The sequence below is a fragment of the Petaurus breviceps genome, unplaced genomic scaffold (assembly GCF_028583685.1).
Source record: "Petaurus breviceps papuanus isolate PSGF00001 unplaced genomic scaffold, PetGlider_PUasm1.0 186, whole genome shotgun sequence".
Lineage (NCBI taxonomy): Eukaryota > Metazoa > Chordata > Mammalia > Diprotodontia > Petauridae > Petaurus > Petaurus breviceps.
Window position 1 is genome coordinate 22,583,125 of NW_027185798.1, and position 17,204 is coordinate 22,600,328.

At 45.5% G+C, this 17,204-nt stretch overlaps 1 protein-coding gene across 1 annotated transcript; it reads right to left on the bottom strand.

Annotated features, from left to right (window-relative positions):
• Positions 1–5: 5 nt before the first annotated feature.
• On the bottom strand, positions 6–9,290 carry TMEM97 (transmembrane protein 97). The gene is made up of 3 exons (XM_069089833.1): positions 9,019–9,290; positions 2,898–3,042; positions 6–1,772 (listed from the first exon to the last, which is right to left on the bottom strand). The coding sequence occupies exons 1-3, from the start codon at positions 9,142–9,144 to the stop codon at positions 1,528–1,530; spliced, it is 516 nt and encodes a 171-aa protein (XP_068945934.1). The 5' UTR covers positions 9,145–9,290; the 3' UTR covers positions 6–1,527.
• Positions 9,291–17,204: the final 7,914 nt, after the last annotated feature.

Genomic DNA, 17,204 nt, shown 5'->3' on the forward strand with positions numbered 1-17,204 from the left:
ACTCATGATCTGTAGCCATCTTTATTTGAATGAGTTACACAAGAGTCATTTTTCAACAAGTAAAGCAAATACCAATTTGTGAGGAGCATTGTATAAGGAGGGCACAGCACATCATGAATAAATGAAAAAGCCGTTTTTTAAATGCTTATTACTCAGGCCCTGGAATAAGCACTGGGGATACAAATACAACAAAGACTGCCCTCGAGGAGCTTACATTCCAAATAGGAAGACAACATGTACAGGGTGGTGGTGGCCAGGGAAGAGTATTTTGGTTTGGAAAGTCACAGGGATGTTGAGTGGAATCACAGAGTAACTGACATCAGCTTTCCAGGAATGGTAGTTCATTTGCTTACTGCTCCCAAAGAGGACCAAAGGAGAGGTAGGGAGTTGAGGGGAAATCCATCCAGTGGTAGCATGACAAGAAGATGGCCAGGGTGCCTCCAGGAATGGTCATGAAGAGAATGGAGCCCCATGGGGAGAGTCTGAGGGTGTCAGCCTGCATGCATCAGCACCCAGGTCACACAGAGAGGCAGGGTTGCTTGGGGCCCACTCCATTCTATCATGGAGAATGGCAAGCTTAGCTTTGGGGATAACCAGTAGGTCACTACTTCCAAGTGCATGCAGCAATAAGATTGTGGTGAATGCCTACCGTGCCATCTCTATGCAGATGGAGACTTAAACTGTGATAGAAAAGATCATTTCATGTTGAGAGGCAAGGCACTGGACTACAGTGGGTTATAACGGACAGAAGGTTTTGGAGGGATGAACAAGACCATACTGCTTAGAAACAGGGTTTAGGTGAGATGACCTCTAAAGAGAGAGAAGGCCTAGGATTCTTGGGAATTAGTAAGACTCAATAAAAACACCAGTCAGAATAATTCTAATTGAAGACTTTGATGGTTAAAGAAAAATTTTAAAGCCTTCCATTTAATATTAATTCCCTTTTAAAAAAAGTAAGCCTGGAGAATCCCATTCCCACTGGAGAAATGCCTCTGGAATGGGGGTGGTAGTTCATGACCCTTTAAAACCAGCTCTAAAAGTGTAAGTCTCGAATCCAAGGATGTTGGAGCACTCAAGTTTATTAGGCCCCTGGGTGAGAGAGATCAGGTATTTGTGCACGAGTATGGCATGATTTGGATTGGGGAAAACAACTTTTTGAGGAATTGGAAAGTGGTCCATGAAACAGGTTTCTTTGACTAGCCCCATTATATGGCTTGGAGAGAAGAGCACCAAATAGTTGGTCATTCAGATTGTAGGTCAAACTAACCTTCAGAATCTCAGTGATTAGACAGTTTCAAAGAATCTTTTGTTCTGGGGCTTCTGGTAGTGTGAATCCTAAAATGGCACTTGAGGTACACACCAAGTGTTCAGTATGATTTCCCTCACCATCTTCAGGGCATTAATCATTCTCAGTTCTGTGGCTGATAAAAATGGCTCCAGTTCTCCCACCTGCTAAATTCTGGGGGCCTGGAGAGACTGAGCCTACACAAAGACCACTGGTTCTCCCTCCCTTGCCAGCTGTTTTTTTTACCTTGTTTTCCTTTTTCTTTTCTCTTCAGTGTTGTAGTGAGGACTCCAAAGCATAAAAAACAGGAGAATGAGTGGAATGAAGAAGTATGGGGCATAGATGGATAAAAGGCTGAGGCGTTCTTGGAATGTCCTGGGTCCTTGGGTGAAATTTTCAAACAGAATGTGGGCACTAATTGGAATTAACGTCGTCATTGTATGAACTGAATAGATGATCGCAGGGATGCGAATCCACTTGCAACTTCCTAAAAGAATTAGAAGGGGAAAAGCGTCAATGTTTATTTTTAAGACTTCTCAAAGAAATCCAAGAACAGCAGTGTGTGGCCTCCCTGGGAAGTACAGTCCCTATGAACCACTCTTTGCAGCTTGGCAATTCTACTCCTCCCCCAAGAGCAGGAGCTTGGGTTCGAAAGAAAACCAAACTTAGTGGTGCTGCCCGATCCTAAAAGGATAAGGAGAGAAGGGTGGGCAGAACGTGAACCTGAAAACCTCAGGGCAATTGGAGGACAGCTCTGTTAGCAAATACACGGGCTAAATCATCAGTACCAAGAAATGTCCTGATGCCAGAGAGGCCTTTTAATGCCGTTTCAGCTTAGTATCATGAATTCTTCTTAATGGCTAGGTATGTCTTCCTTTCAGAGCCATTATAAGGAAATGGGACCATTAATAATTTTGAAAACTAACTTCAGGGTCTTTAAGAGATAGCATGACACTACTATTCATAAGAAAGCCCACCTACGAAACCCCATAAACTGAGTACACATGGGGGTAGGGAAGACAAAACCTATAGCTAGTGTACCAGTGGCCGTGAGTTGTAACAAGTGTGAGCTATGCCTAGGGGTGCCTGTGTCTGCAGTGCCCACTAAATGGCAGCCATATACACTGCCATCTAACCTTCCAAAAACCTTTTCTGCCTTAGATTTCTGACATGACTTTCTAAGACCCTCTTTCAGCCACCAGGCCTCTGCTGTTTCTCCTTCCAAAAATGACCCCCAGCTTTTGGTCCTACTCCTTCAAACCCTTCTATTGTTTTGCCTCCCAGGCCTATTGTCAGAAGAAATTCCTGGTCTTCCAGAGCTCCAGGCACCTCCCCCAGCCCTCCAACAAGCACACTTTGGAAAGAGCAGTTTCTGAGGCTTGGATTTTTTTTTTAAAAGCAATTGGGGTTAAGTAACTTGTTCAAGGTTACACGGCCAGTTATTTTGTGTGGGTGCCAAGTATCTGAGGCCGGAACCGATCCCGGGTCTCCCAATGCCAGGGCCAGTGCTCTTACTCACTGCGCCACTTGGCCACCCCTGAGGCTTGGATTTTGATCAAACATGAGGTTTCAGGACCTAATCACTGAAAATCCTTCCCCACTACTTACTAACCTTTGAAGAAGGCATATGCTGCAAAGGGAAAGAAAGGCAGCTGGAACAAAAATTCACAAAATATAAATGACTTGAACCAGCTCGGAGGGTTCAGCATCAGGGGGTCTTGAAAGGCCTGGACGTACCACTTCAGCATGTCTGTCAGCTGAAAGAGAAGAGATATTAGCACCATGCCCCAGCACACAGATGCTTTCAGTCACCTGACTGGCCAGCCCTTTATCAGACGGCTCACCTATCAGCTTCTTCAAAAGGCAGGTGTTGGCCTCTGTTCTGACAAGCTTTTTCTGGTATGGTCTGGGCAATCTATTTTGGGTAAATAACTAATTCCTGATAGTTTTGTGACCTCATGGGATGTGACTGAGGTTAAAACCCTCAAAGACAAAAATGAATTCTGGTCATTCATTTATACCTGCACAAAACAACTCAACTGGAATTCTGGGCTGGGTACAAGTCCCACATGGGCTATATATTGGAGATAAAAGTCAGAGAAATGTGTTCTCAAATAGAATCCATTAAGAATCCCCTGAGAATGGATGATTTGTAAGCAGAAGTGTCCACCCTGAAAGGTGGCCTGTCAATGGGTAGTTTTAGAGGAGGGAAACTGGAATCCAACCTGAGGTCAGTGTTATCCACATTATCAAGAAAGGAGGAGCATGTGCTGAAATTGCAAGCAGGTTTATATGAAAAAAAAAAAAAGTTGTGATTTAGTTGTTCATGACATGTCTGAGGCAAGGCAATCTTAACAAAAAAGTGGAGACCTCCATAAAGTGTGATGAGGAGCCCAAAATTTGTGCCCACGAACGAGTGCTCTGGTCTAGAGCAAACACCCAGTCTGGATGGCATATGTGCGCCTGTCCTTGTTCAGCTGTGTCCAATTCTTTATGACAAATAAGGAAACTGAGGCAAACAGCGTTAAGTGACAAGCCCTGGGTCACACAGCCAGTAAATGTCTGAAACCAGATCTGAACTCAGGAAGATGAGTCTTCTTAAATGAAGGCTGAGGCTACTTTAATTATGCTCACCAGGCAACCTCTATTGTTTACTTGGCTTTCCAAGTATTTTCCTGGTGCTATGCACATGGCAGGTACCCTGGAACCGTTGTTCAGACGAACAACAATAACCTTTCTCACTGTCTAGAAATAATCTTGAAGTGTAGATTGGCTCCTCAGAATCCAATCATCTGCTGCAACTACAGTCCCTCAGCTTGTAAATAACCAAAGCCAAGAAAAAAAAAAAACCCATCAATAACAGAGTTAAAAAAATCCATTACAAAAATTCAGAAGGGGCCACAAAAAAAACCCCCCAACAATTTTGTTATGTCCTTGCTAACTTTAATGTTTTTAAAATACAAAATGTCCAGTGGAATCAGTTCTATTGTAGACTTCAACTAAATTCCTTGTCTGAGCAAATCTGTAGAAGAATTCATGTTGTGAAGCTGGCACTGAGAATAAGGGTGGGGGATGGGGAGAAACAAATATTCCACTTGAGTTGGAGGGTGAAAGCAACAAACTTGTCCTTTTTAAAAGGATCCCAAAGGTCTGAACTAGAGGAAAATTCAAGGGCAGGCACTGGCTACCTCTTTTTCAGGTGCTAAGTACACTTTGCCCCAGTAAACCTTCGGTGTGCTATGACAATTAGGGGAAAAAAACCAACATCATTTATAGGAAATAAAAACAGCATCAAATGATAACCTTAGCACCCTATAAAATCCAAGAATATTCTCCCTGTTAATTTTTGGAAAGGCATGTTTGTTGGGGAGCTAGGTGGCCTTGGAGTTTGGAAATAACTGACCTCTAATATGCACTGGCTGTGTGGTCTTTAGCAATAACCTTTCTGTGCCCTAGACAACAGCTAAGATTATATATTTCAATGCATTAGTAGATGCAATGTCCTCCCTGTACTGATGAAATCATCAGTATGGTGCAGAAATAATTTTTTCATTGAAAGATAAAGAACAAGTTAGACAAGTATAGACCTGCTTGGCAAGTAAGGAAATCAGCTTAAAAGGGATTACCCCAAAACAAACATGTTGCAATCGCCAAATTATTAATTATGGAGGTTGAAGTTACAATTTGACTAGAAATGATCTGAAATCCAAACTAATTTTAGCTCAATTTAATTTAAATTCATCACACAATTTTGATTTCTCCTCTCCTCAAAAACATGTCTGAAAATTAAGGTAAACTAAGACACAATTGTCCAAAAATCATCAATGGCGTCTTTCAATAATCAAAGACCTTGAGTGAGGGCTGACTCTTATATTTAAGTGTATCTTCCTTCAGATTGGCCTGACAGTACATCATTTGGCAGTACATATCCCAACTGATAGACATTTTACTGGGAAGGTGGGCTGTGACCTCAGCTCCTCCCATAACTTCCAGTTGGGAGATGGGAGTAATCCTCAGGTGACAATAATTTTGACACAATTTGAATTAGAGTCAAGTGGGAGTGGGCAGGGTTACAAAGGTAGGAGGTATGCAAGGGTAGAGATTCCATTCACTGGAGAACTGGAGTGGTGAAAAGCTTGACCTCTGGCCAAGTTTCTCAGGGATGCAGGTGAAGGGTGAAATTATTAAGGTAAGCATTTTGGACTTAGGGAGTATCTTTAAAAAGAAAAATTTTATCAATCAATTGGCAAGCATTTATTAAGAACCCAACTGTGCTCTGCACACAAATTTTATCCATATGTCACAACCCTCATGACAAAAAGTACAAAACCTTCCCACAAGGCATAGACTTCTGAAATGGGAAAGCATCTCTCTGAAAATGTCTCCAGCATGCCTAGTGGCTGCCTCTTTCACAAAGACAGTTTCCTTCACTGTATGGCCAAACAACATTTTAGCTGCTCACACCTTAACTTCCTCTTGGTGACTGTGGTGGTCTGTTCCGGTTCTGCTTGCTTCACTCTGCATCAGCTCACACAAATCTTCTACTCCCTGAATTCCTCATTTTTCATTTCTTATTGCCCGATAACATACCACTGTGTTCACGTACCATATTCTTCTCCAAGCGTTCCCTCTTGATGGACTCCCACTTAGTTTATGTATTTTTCCCCTATCGCAGATTGCTGCTATAGTTACTTTTAGGTTTAATACTTTTCTTGTATGATTCCAAACTGAGGTCCAGGTTGGCTGGACCACCTCCTTACTAACATGTCCCTCCAGCAATGACTATCTTTTAAAAATCGATTTGTTTACTTTTATTTTACACTCCCTTGAGTTTCAAATTTTCTCCCCCTCCCTGTCCTCTCTCATGGCAACATGCACTCAAATATAGGACCTACAAATATCTTCACATTAATCATTAGTCAGGTTGTGAAGGATTAGAACGGATGGAATTGTGTGTGCCCCCAAAACCGTGTGCAACAGAAATCCTTACCCAAATAATACTCAGATTTCTCAAGGTAGGAAGCAGAAAAGAATGGTTTATTACGATCTTGAGAAAGGGCCACCCTCCTGACAAATGGTCAGGGAGGAGAAGCAATTTACAAAAGTTAATGTTGAAGTTATAAAGCCCTAACACAAAATTCTCCCTTCCATTGGCTGGAAGTCAGGTGTACAATCTAAGTGTGGCAATCTACCTCAAGTACCAGAACAAGGAAACAGTAGACCACCCAAGGCACATTTGAGAAAGCACTTTTGTCTTTATTTGGCATATCTTATGCTGAGGTGTCACTGAGGAGAGAGGTGACTCTCTACTGCTCCGAGTTTGGAGTCCTTGTAAATCATGTGATTTCCAGTGAAGGGGAACTTGGGTCTGTTTCCCACAAAAAGCCTTACTAGATTTTAGAAGTTTTCACTTCTCTCACTCAGAATGATCAGTGGGAAAGAGGAAATAAAAGAAGAAAAAGAAACAGCAAGTAGTTTGTTTCACTCTACATTCAGACTCCGCATCTCTTTCTCTGGATGTGGGTCTCTCTTTCGATCAGCAGTCTTTTGGAGTTATAACCTTACATTGTTGAGAGGAGCCCAGTCTATTGAAGTTTGTGTCTGTGACTTCAGCACTGACTTTTTTGATTGGATTCTGGTCAAGTCTGTTTGATTTAATTTGCATTAATGATTTGATTCAATCTTTTAATGATATTATGCCTAACATTTTCGCAGATGTTACTTTGCTTCTAAGCAACCCTAACTGAAAATCCAGATTTATACACATAAAAATTAGAGGTGATTTGCCTTACAAAAGGATTCACTCTAGGGGCCTGCAAACCCAAAACTCACCAGGTGTATCTGAAATGCTTCAGTGTAAATGGGCTTTTCAGAAACACCTATGGCATAAAAGCAAAGCTTACCAGTTTAGCATCTTAGATATTTTAAGGGCCCAAGAACAGTTCATAGCTCCTTCCTCCCCTCCCCTGCACTGTCACATTTGTAACAGCAAGCTGCTGGCAGCATGACTCCTAAGCTACCTCCTATTAGACCTGTGTCTTCTGACTAGTCATCTGCAATTGTTAGGCACTTTAAAAGGTGGCTGAGCTGGCATCCAGCTGTTAATGGAATTTCCAAAAAGCTGTGGAATTCTCTTGGTGTGAATCAGTTCCTAACACTATGCTGGTTCTGATCTTAGACCAGGATGAAGGAAAAAAAAGTCGTACTAATTTAAGCAGCCTCTGTTTCCCAAGTGGCTTGGGGATCCTGGGCAGACCAAATCATTGTAGGGAGAATGATTCCGGCCCCCTCTTCTGAGCTATTGTGAAGGGCTCCTTGAAAGAAGGTTTCATTTCCTGCTCCGGTGCCTTCTTCTGTAAAGAGAGCACCTCTCTCACCCAGACCAGAGTGATAACTCTTCTCACCCCATCCTGGCCCAAAGCGCCACCAGAGCCCAGCAGCTCCCTGCTTTACAAACTTGGGGCTCCCTAGTCTCAGCGGCACTCTTCAAAGTCTGGCCCTTTCCTGCCTTCCCAGCGCTCTGCCGCACTACTCCCCTCCCCAAACTAGACTCTCTAAGTCCCCTGACAAGATGGCCTCAACGCTTCTCCAGACATACTCTCCTCCACTGCCCCCTTTGTCCAGTCCGACCAGCCAGCCCACCTGGCCCGCAGAGGGCAGCAGCCCATGCCCCCCAAGCACGCAGGTCCTCGACTTGGCCTTTCCATGTCCTGATCGAGGCCCGCCTGCTCCCATAACCACCTTGTGTTCATTCTGCACATGTCATACACTTGTTTTTATATGTGCAGGTTGTCTCCCCCTTCAGAATTAAGACCCTTGGCAGCAGGGGTGACTTCCCTGTGGTCTTAGCAAACACGGCACTTGGGGGGCTTGAACCCCAGCCTCTGGGGCAGCTAGGGGGCACCGTGGCTAGAGTGCTGGGCTGAGTCAGGAAGACTCCTCTCCCGGAGTTCCAATGCGGCCTCAGACACTGTGTGACCCTGGACATATCACTTCCCCGTCTGCCTCAGTTTCCTCATCTGTAAAGTGAGCTGGACGCGGGAACAGCAGACTCTCCAGTATCTCTGCCAAGAAAGCCAAAGGAGGCACGGGGAGTCGGACTCCACAAGAACCAACACGAGCGAGGTCAGGCCGGGGAGCCGAGAAAACCCTGCTCAATGCTGGCGCGGAGACGATGGACGCCCCCCGAGCAGGGGTCTCCCGGCCGCCGCGGCGCCGGGTGTTATCCCGAAGGGAAGCCCTGAGGGCGAGGCTCGGTGCAGGGGCGCGGGGGCAGCAGCTTTCCCAGAGGCCGGGGAGGAGCGTCCGATCTTGCACGGGACAGGCCGGTGACCTGGGGCCGAGCCAAAAACGGGGGCGTCCTTGGCCTGCAGAGCCCTGGGGGCGGGTGCCGGCGCCCTCTGGAGGGTCCGATGGGGCAGCCTGAATTTCCGGGGGCCTTTGGGACAAAGGCTGAGTCGGGGGGCCCTGGGCTTTGGCGGCGCGGCGGCGGGAGGGGGGTTGGGGGAAGGGCGATTTCCTCACAATCCCCTCGGGAGGTAGGAGGGACAAATATGTCCCTCGTCCAGATCTTATGGAGGAGGTGCAGGGGCTCAGAGGGTCTCGCCCAGAGCCGGGCGGGCCTTAAAGATTCAAACCTAGCGCGCAAAGAGCGCCCCGTGGGCCGGGCGGCGCAGGCCACAGGGCGCAGGCCCCGCCACAAACCGCTGGCAGCGCGCATGCGCTCTCCTCACCTCGGTCGGGTACAAGTCCGCCCACAGTAGCGCCTGCATGTCGAAGAGCAGCGTGATGGGGATGTGCGACACGAAGTAGAGGCCCAGTAGGTACTCCAGCGCTCGCGCCCCGCCCCACGCGCCCATCCTGCCTCTGACTCCGGCCGGGCCGCGAGAGAAGCAGGAAAAGAGCCTGGCTCACCGGGGACCGAAAAACGTATGAGTGCGCGAGCTCTGGGCGGACGCCGCCGGGACGCCTCGGCCCCGCCCCGCCCCGCCCCGCCCCGCCCCACTCCCGTCTCCGCCCCGAGCGCCTGGCGCCAGTTAACGCCGGCCACGCTGATTGGCTTTCGCGGCCATCGCCCAGGGGTGTGGCGAGGAGGTCGAAGTGGATTGGTCGAGAGGCGCGGGCTATCAGTACAGGGCGGAGGACGGTTGGACGGCGGGTGCGGGCGCATACAGAGTGCTGTGGGGGCCGGCTTGAACCTGCGGCGCTGGGCCGGAGGCTGAGGGCTGCCGGCGTACGCAGGGCGGCCTTTGTTTTTTAGCGGGAGACCCGTCGCCTCCCTTCCTTCGCTCTGTTAGGCCGGCCGCCCCCTTGCATTGCCTCTTGCTACCGCCGGGTGGGACCCGAAGGGGGCCCGCATTTATGGATGAGGAAACTAAGTCCTGGGGCTGGGGTCTGCCCCCCCCCCTCCCGTGGGGGGCCTTTTCCATGGGACTCTGATCGCGTCCATTAGCACCTCCCGGCCCTGGGCCGCTCTCCAGTAGCTTGTGCTCATTCTACCAGGCGACCGGCGATCTGGCGTCGAGGATTTTGGGTGGGGGCGGGGTGAGGCTGCTGGCCTTCGGCCAAGGTCACGGTCGCCAAGGCACTTGACTCTCGGCTCGCCTTCTCCCCGCCCCCTCCCCTCCAGTCGTGTGCTTGGAGCTCGCTTTACCCGCGCAGAGGCCGAGGGCCGGGGAGACGAGGAGCCTCTCCCGAGGTGCAGGGAGCAGCGGGGCGCGCTCCCGTCAGCCGGGCTCGAGGAGGAGCTGTGGGTGGGGAGAACCGGAGCCCCCGGGCCCGGCAAAAGCCCACCTCTGCCCCTCTCCCGCCGGCCCCCCGCGTGCCGGGCTCTTTTTACTCAGATTTCAGGCTCTAAAAGGTTCTGGGAGGCTGTGACCCCTCCCAGGCCTGGTGTGACGTCAGCTGGACCGGCCCTCCGAACCCTCACTCCCCACCTTCTGGCCCTAAGGAGGTTTATTTTCTCCTTACTTTGCCCAAAAACTTTTTCTTTGCAATTCGAGAGGAGGCTTGGAGAGGAGCGGAGCACGTGCACTGAGAAGGCTTCCCGCTTTCCTGATGAATGGCCTTTTCTGTGGGGGACTGCTGTCCCTATTCCTGGATTCTATCATTGGGGATGTTCTTCCTTACAATGGCTTTGCTTATGAGACACCTGGGAAGGCTGCTAGGTAGCATCTTCCTTCGAAAGACTTGGAGGTCAAATATAGCTTCACACACTCACCAGCTCTGGGCAAGTCACTTAACCACTACCCTCAGTTTTCTCATCTGTAGAAAGGGAATGATAATGGCATCTTCCTCCAGGGGTTGTTGTGAGCATCAAATGAGTCAATATTTATGGAACAGCTAGGTTTTATAGTGGTTACTGGACTGGTTCTGGAGTCAGGAAGACCTGAGTTCAAAGCCAGTCTCAAAAACTAGCCATGTGATCCTGGGCAAGTCATTTAACCTCTGTTGGCTTCATTTTCCTCCACTGGAAAATGGGGAGAGCACCTATTTCTCAGGGTTGTGATGAGGATCAAATATTTATAAAACACAACACAGTGCCTGGCATATAGTAGGCACTTAATAAATGCTTATTTCCCCTATTAATTTTTTTTCCTTTTAAAAATTGAACTTTACTATTTTTAAACCAAAATCTGCCTTTTCTCTCTTATCCTCATCAACTGCAAAAAAAAAAAAAAGCGCCTTTGTAACAAAAGCCAAATAAGTAAAGTCAAAACAGCAAAACAAAATTCCCACTTTGGCCATGTCTCAATTGTCCATCAGCTTCCTGTTGGGAGTGTGGCAGCATGTTTTACCATGAGACCTCTGGAATCCCATTATCCAATTTGATCCTCCCAACAACCCTAAGAGGCAGGTGCTGTTATAATCCGCATTTTACATATGAGGAAACTGAGCCAAAGTGACTCGTTCAAGGTCCCATAAGGTAGTGAATGTGTCTGAAGCTGCATCTGATTGCAGACCTGGACTTCTAGCCATTGCACCCCCTTAGCAGATACCTTAGATTTCTACTTTGTCACTCTTGATTTCATTTTAGTATTTCTAACTGTGTTCTTGAGCCATTGCATAAGGTTTTGAAAATTGTGTTTTTTTACAGTATTGTTATAAAATTTTTCTCCTGGTTCTGCTCACTTCATTCTGTATCAGCTCATTTATCTCAGTTTATGAAACCATTCCTTTCCTTTTTTACAGCATAACATTCCATCACATTCATGCACCATAACTTGTTCAGTCATTCCCCATCATATCATGGCACAGAAAACAGCTGCTGTGAATGGTTTTGTACCAGAGTCCTTTTTGTCTTTCCTTATATTGAATTTAAATCTGCCTCCACATAATTTTCACCCATTGATCCTTGTTCTAGAGCCAAATAGATTGGTCTAGGCCTTCCTAGTAACAAATCTTCAACTACTAGAAGACCAAAATCCTGTTTCTTCAAGTCTCCAGGCTAAATATTCTCAATTTTTTCAAATATATGTCATATAACAAAAATAACTGCCAACCTTTATATAGCTCTCTCTCCATATATATATGTAAACATATGTGTGTGTGTGTGTATATATATATATAAAATATATGCTAGATGCTTTTAGAGATATCTTATTTGGTCTTCACAACAACCCTGGAAACAGAGTAGGTGCTATTCCATTTTTCAGATGAGGAAACTGAGGCAAACAGGTTAAGTGATTTGCCCAGGGTCACACAGCTTATGTCTAAAGCCAAGTTTGAACTCTGGTCTTCCTGACTCCAGGCTCAGTGCACTGTCAGTTAACTGGCTAGCAGTTCCCAAGCATCTGTGAAGATTTTGAGGTAAGAAAACTTCAATTTCAGGGAACTCAATGCAGAGTAAAATATTTTGGCTGCTTCTTGCTTCTGTGCTTTGCCTTAAGTGGACAGGTGGTTCCCAAGTCTGGAATGCATTCCTTTTTTAGATCAGTTTCTTAGGATTCCCCATTTCCTTCAGGGGATAGTTCAGGTGCCAGGCTCCATGGGCACCAGGGATACATAACCCTTGCCCTCAGGAGATTATATTCAAAGTGTCAAGGCCTGGAATTAAGCAATGAACGTAATGATGTATACAGATGTATCACTAAAGATAAATTGGTGGGAGGGGTCAGTTACTGGAATCCAGCAACTAAAAGCACTCCAGTAACAACTGGAGCATTCAGGAAAGGTCTCTCCTAGGAGGTGGCAGTGAGAGAATGCAGTTATGCATTTCTGGACTGGGGCAGGAAGAGCAATGTGGAAACAAGTGGAGAGAGGTTGGAAATAGGGGTTCAAAGCAGTAACGGACCTGCCAAAGCCTACACAACAAATCACATGTCAAAGCTGGGTCCGGATCATGGGTTTAAAGCTGGAAGGGACTTGAGAGATCTTTCAATCTGACTCCTTCATTTTACATGAGGAAATTGAGGCTCAGTGAGGTTCAGCCCCTTGAAGTTGGAATTCGTAACTGCAGTTACTGGAGGCTGGAATGTCTAGATGATTGAAGTCTACAGTGGTTCCCAAACTCCTCTGTCTGGGTGGTCTGTGGTATATGATCTTGACAAAATTGCATCTCTTAGGGCCTGCATTCACCTTCCTCCAAGTGCTCTTCATCATGTAGCCTTTCCTCACGTGAAAAGTACGTAATGCTGTTATTCCATGCTACCGCTCTCTTTACCAACACATTTTCTTCTGAATAAAGTATTCCTGTCCAGTCACATTTCTTTATTTTAACAGAAAAGGAATTGGAGACCCAGAAGAGTTTTTCCCAAGCCATCAGAGCCAGAGATTTCACAGACCTGGAATCCAGGTCTCCTGATGCTTCCTTGAATCTCATTTTCATTGTACTTATCCCAAAATGATATCACAGGAAGCAGAGTCACACAGTGTTAGTGCTGAGGAAACTGAAAAGATATTTTTGCCCCCTCTACCCCTTAGTTTGTAGGTGCTGAAACACCCTGAGAGGGGCCTTGATTTGCCTAAAGTTACACAGGAGTGAAGGGCAGACATGATTCTATAAGGGAATCTAGAGCTCCTGCAAGGTTTAAAAATAGTTAATCAAAGGAGAAATGGAAGTGTATCACATTTCAAGATGTTTTGTTACTAGGGGAAATTTTAAATGATTAGATTGGGAAAGGTACTGCTGGCAGGTGGCTTCACACCTCAGAATCTGAACATTATTCAATTATTAACAAAAAGCAAGTTTCTGCCAGCCACTCAAATACAAGTCAGTGGAGCTGTGTGAGTTTAGGAAAATATCTAGTCAATAATATTCTCCCCTAATATTCACAAATCTATTTGTTTTTTAGAGATGAAAGGTAATTCACTTTTCTCAATGTTGACTTTCCATGCATCTGGTCAACCTAATCTCATAGTTTTGACCACTTACTGTTAATGTTAACAAATACAGGGTATAAAGCTGAGAGAAGACACGCACGCATGCTCACGCACCGCCCCCCCCCCACCTGTTTACCCTAAAAAACACCAGGCTTTGGACCAGCAAACTTTTAGGCAACATTTAAAAGTGGAAACAAATACTCAACACCCTCCAGCACTGTTTATTGAGATTACAGACCTCTTCTTGATTTAGTACTTTGCACAAAGCAGTCACTTAACTTGGAAGGGAAGGAAGGAGTGGTGTTATGCTCAAACACCTGCTACTCTTCACCTCCTTATCTCTCATCCAAAGCTAAGAGCAAGGCTTGAGGGCTTCATGGTGCAGGAGTCAGAAGAACTGTGTTTGATTGCTGGCTTTGCCATTACTACCTGTGTGTGACCTTAAGCTAGCTGACCTCCAAAGTGTGTGATTCTGTCACTAATGCAAATATGGGATTAATGAAAAAATGTGCATATTGGCAAACAATTTGTGGCTTGAGGAAAATGATTACTTTATTTCATCTTCAGTTAGCTAGCTGGGGAGACAGGAAAGGGGATTTTGAGTGAAGCCCCATATTTTTCTCCAGTAATTAGACTGGTGTCTATAGGGAGAAACCTATTTCTCTCCCATCATTCTCTTCCCCCTGGCATTGCTGTCATGCTTTCCTTACTAGTTTGACAAATTCTTAGTCCCTGTTGCAGGATCATCACTGTGTTGCGCTCCCTAAGAGTTCTGACTTGGGCCCTCTCCTCTTGCATGTAGAGATTTGACATCATCTCATTTCTAATTACTTGTTGGACAATTCCTTCTGGATGTCCACAGGCATCTCAACTCAACATGGCCAAACCTACCTAACTCATGATCTTTTCCCCCTAAGGTGACTCCTCTGACATCTCTTTTTCTGTCTAGGGTACTACCATTCTTCAGAGTCACCTGAGTTCACAACTTAGAAGTCCCCCTAGACCAGGGGTTCTTAACCTGCAGTTCATGAACTTGTATTCTTTGAAGAAATATTTTGGTAATTTTCAAATAATGATTTCTAATACTATGTATTTTATTTTATGCACTTAAAATGCATTGTTCTTAGGAAGCATCCATAGAGTTCACCAGATTGCGTAACCTCGGCCCTAGACTTTTTATTCTCCCTGTCCTCCAACCCCCATATCCAATTAGTTGCCAAGTTTTTTTTTTTTTTAAATTCTATCTATAATTTCTCCCGTCCATCCCCTTCTCTTGCCTCAAACTTGTTCAGGTCATCAGTCACCACTGGTCATCCTGCATCCAATCCTCTCACAGTTGCTACGTTTTAGTCAGTGCATGTGGATACCGATAAGGAATTGGCACTTGAAGGCCTTTTTTTTCCTGTTCTTGGTATGTGAAAAATGTTCATTTTATTTAGCATTTGTCAAATTCAGAATAATAATAAAATCTTCTCAAGAACTGTTGTGAATAGAGAGCAGGTATCCCAGTTGTGATGAATCCTGTGTGACCCTGGGCATTTAGAGCAGATACACTGGCAGATCTGCACTGGCAGAGCGGGCTAACTCATCAGGAGTTCCCTACACCAATTACATTATGGTCTGGACCAGAATTCCCCATAGGTTTGATGCTTCCCACCTTCTCAAAAAGATCCCTGGGGCCTCTAGGATAAAATGCAAACTTCTTTATTTGACATCTGTGATTTTATCTGGCGTCAGCTTTTTTTCCAGGATTACTCCCACTTTGCAGCCAGACTTGTCCCTGGCACATGACACGCCGTCTCCTACCTCCATGATTTCACCCGACTCTTGGCTCAGCTAGAGATTCTCCCTCCTCCCATGGCCAAAGCACCAACCTAACTTATTATCTGTCAATATCTATCTCCCAGTGGGATGAAAGTTTCCCAAAAGAATGATTTCATCTTTGCTTTTGAGCTATGTGTCGACCACAGTTGCCTGGAACAATTGGTAGGTACCCAATAAAATATTTTTTGAATCATCACAATTCTGTGAGAAGGGAGATGCAGGCAATGCCAGCCCAGAAAGTCTTCCTGGTCTTGACTCTGCCCCTCTGGAAGAAGTGGAGGGAATGGAAGCTTGGCCAGATCTATTCTTTGTGATTGCCTTGCCAAACTGTGCTAAGTAGGAATGGCCATGCAATAGGCTAGCTTGTCTTGGATGTGACAGCTGTGCTCACCCAGCCAAGGTCATCAAAAGCTAGACTGATTGAACCCCAACTAGTGAGTCCAGACAGCCCCAAAATAGACAAATCCTAGTTCCTGCTTGTATTTTATTGCTATGATAAGCTTTGGTTTCTGGTCCTCTGGTGGCAAGAGCCTGCTAGGATAGAGGAAACAGAGAAAGAAAAGCCCATTTCAAGAATTTGGAATTCCTTGTGATCAGTTTTTGAAATTTTATAGCTGATGTGACCTTAGAGATCATTTAAGTGATTTGCCCAGGACTGCACAGTGGGATTAGAACTTGGGTTTCTTGGCTTCTTGTCTGATGCTCATTTTGCTCAGTTAATATTTGAGCATCTTATATATAAGATATCAGGCTAGCTGTTGATATAGAGATGATTGATATCTGTCCTAGAGAAGCTTATAATTTGCCGCTTTCTATATTAGAACTTGATTTCCCTGAAGTAACAGATGATCTCTTGCTATGAAGAAGGCACAAGCAAAGAAAATTTAGTTCTTATGTGTTCAGTCATTTAGGTCTTTATTCCTACCCCCATGTTTTTAATTTTTAATAATTAACACTACTTTTGTACATCTTATACTATGTGACAAGATTTTTTCAGAGAGATAAAGTTTCAAAGATATGATCTCTTGTTCATCAGTAGCTGGAGAGAAAAAACATGCCCACGAAACAGCAGCTGAGTGCTAGACAGCAAGGTGGTCACTGTCATTGGGGGGAGTAGTGTCTTACTGAAATTGTCTTCCCTTGGCATCTGGCAGGTACTTATTTTCTGAATGAATGAAAAGGTATCTGAGAAAGGGAGAGATGGGCCTGGGAGGACTGTGGGGGGGGTACTCTAGGTCTTCCAGGATTTAGAAAGCAAATGGGGTATCACCAGGCTCCACAGTAGGAACTATAATGGCATACATGAGGACAGAAACAGGACCCATCAGACTGGACCTGCAGGTTCTTACTGGGAATTGGTAGAAAGACAGCTCTTTATCTTGTAGACAACAGGCTGCTACTGTTGATTCCTGAGTTAGGGAGGGATGTGATGCAAATAGTTTGGGGTAAAATTATCTGGTACGGGGTGGTACAGTTTAGGTAGAATCAGCCCCCAAACATTTAATGAGCACCTCTATGCTGAGGATTTTCAGATCTAACTATCCTGCCTGCCTTAAAATCTCTGCTTAATTCTAGTCTTGCATCTCCAAATGCCTTTTGTATATAGATCAAACCTATCCAGTAGCCATTTTAAACTCAGCATGTCCAAAGCTGAAATTCTCTTTCCCCCTAAACCTTTCCTGCCTCTTAGATTCCCTGTTACTTGAGAGCAGCACCATCCTCCCCACCCTGGGAACGGCATCCCAGGGAATCAACCTGTACTACTATCTCCTGC

Coding starts and splice junctions, on each gene's coding strand:
- TMEM97 (XM_069089833.1), bottom strand. CDS start 9,144: ATGGGCGCGTGGGGCGGGGCGCGAGCGCTGGAGTACCTACTGGGCCTC. Junction 3,043..9,018: donor CGGACTTGTACCCGACCGAG/GTGAGGAGAGCG, acceptor CTTCTCTTTCAG/CTGACAGACATGCTGAAGTG. Junction 1,773..2,897: donor AGCATATGCCTTCTTCAAAG/GTTAGTAAGTAG, acceptor TAATTCTTTTAG/GAAGTTGCAAGTGGATTCGC.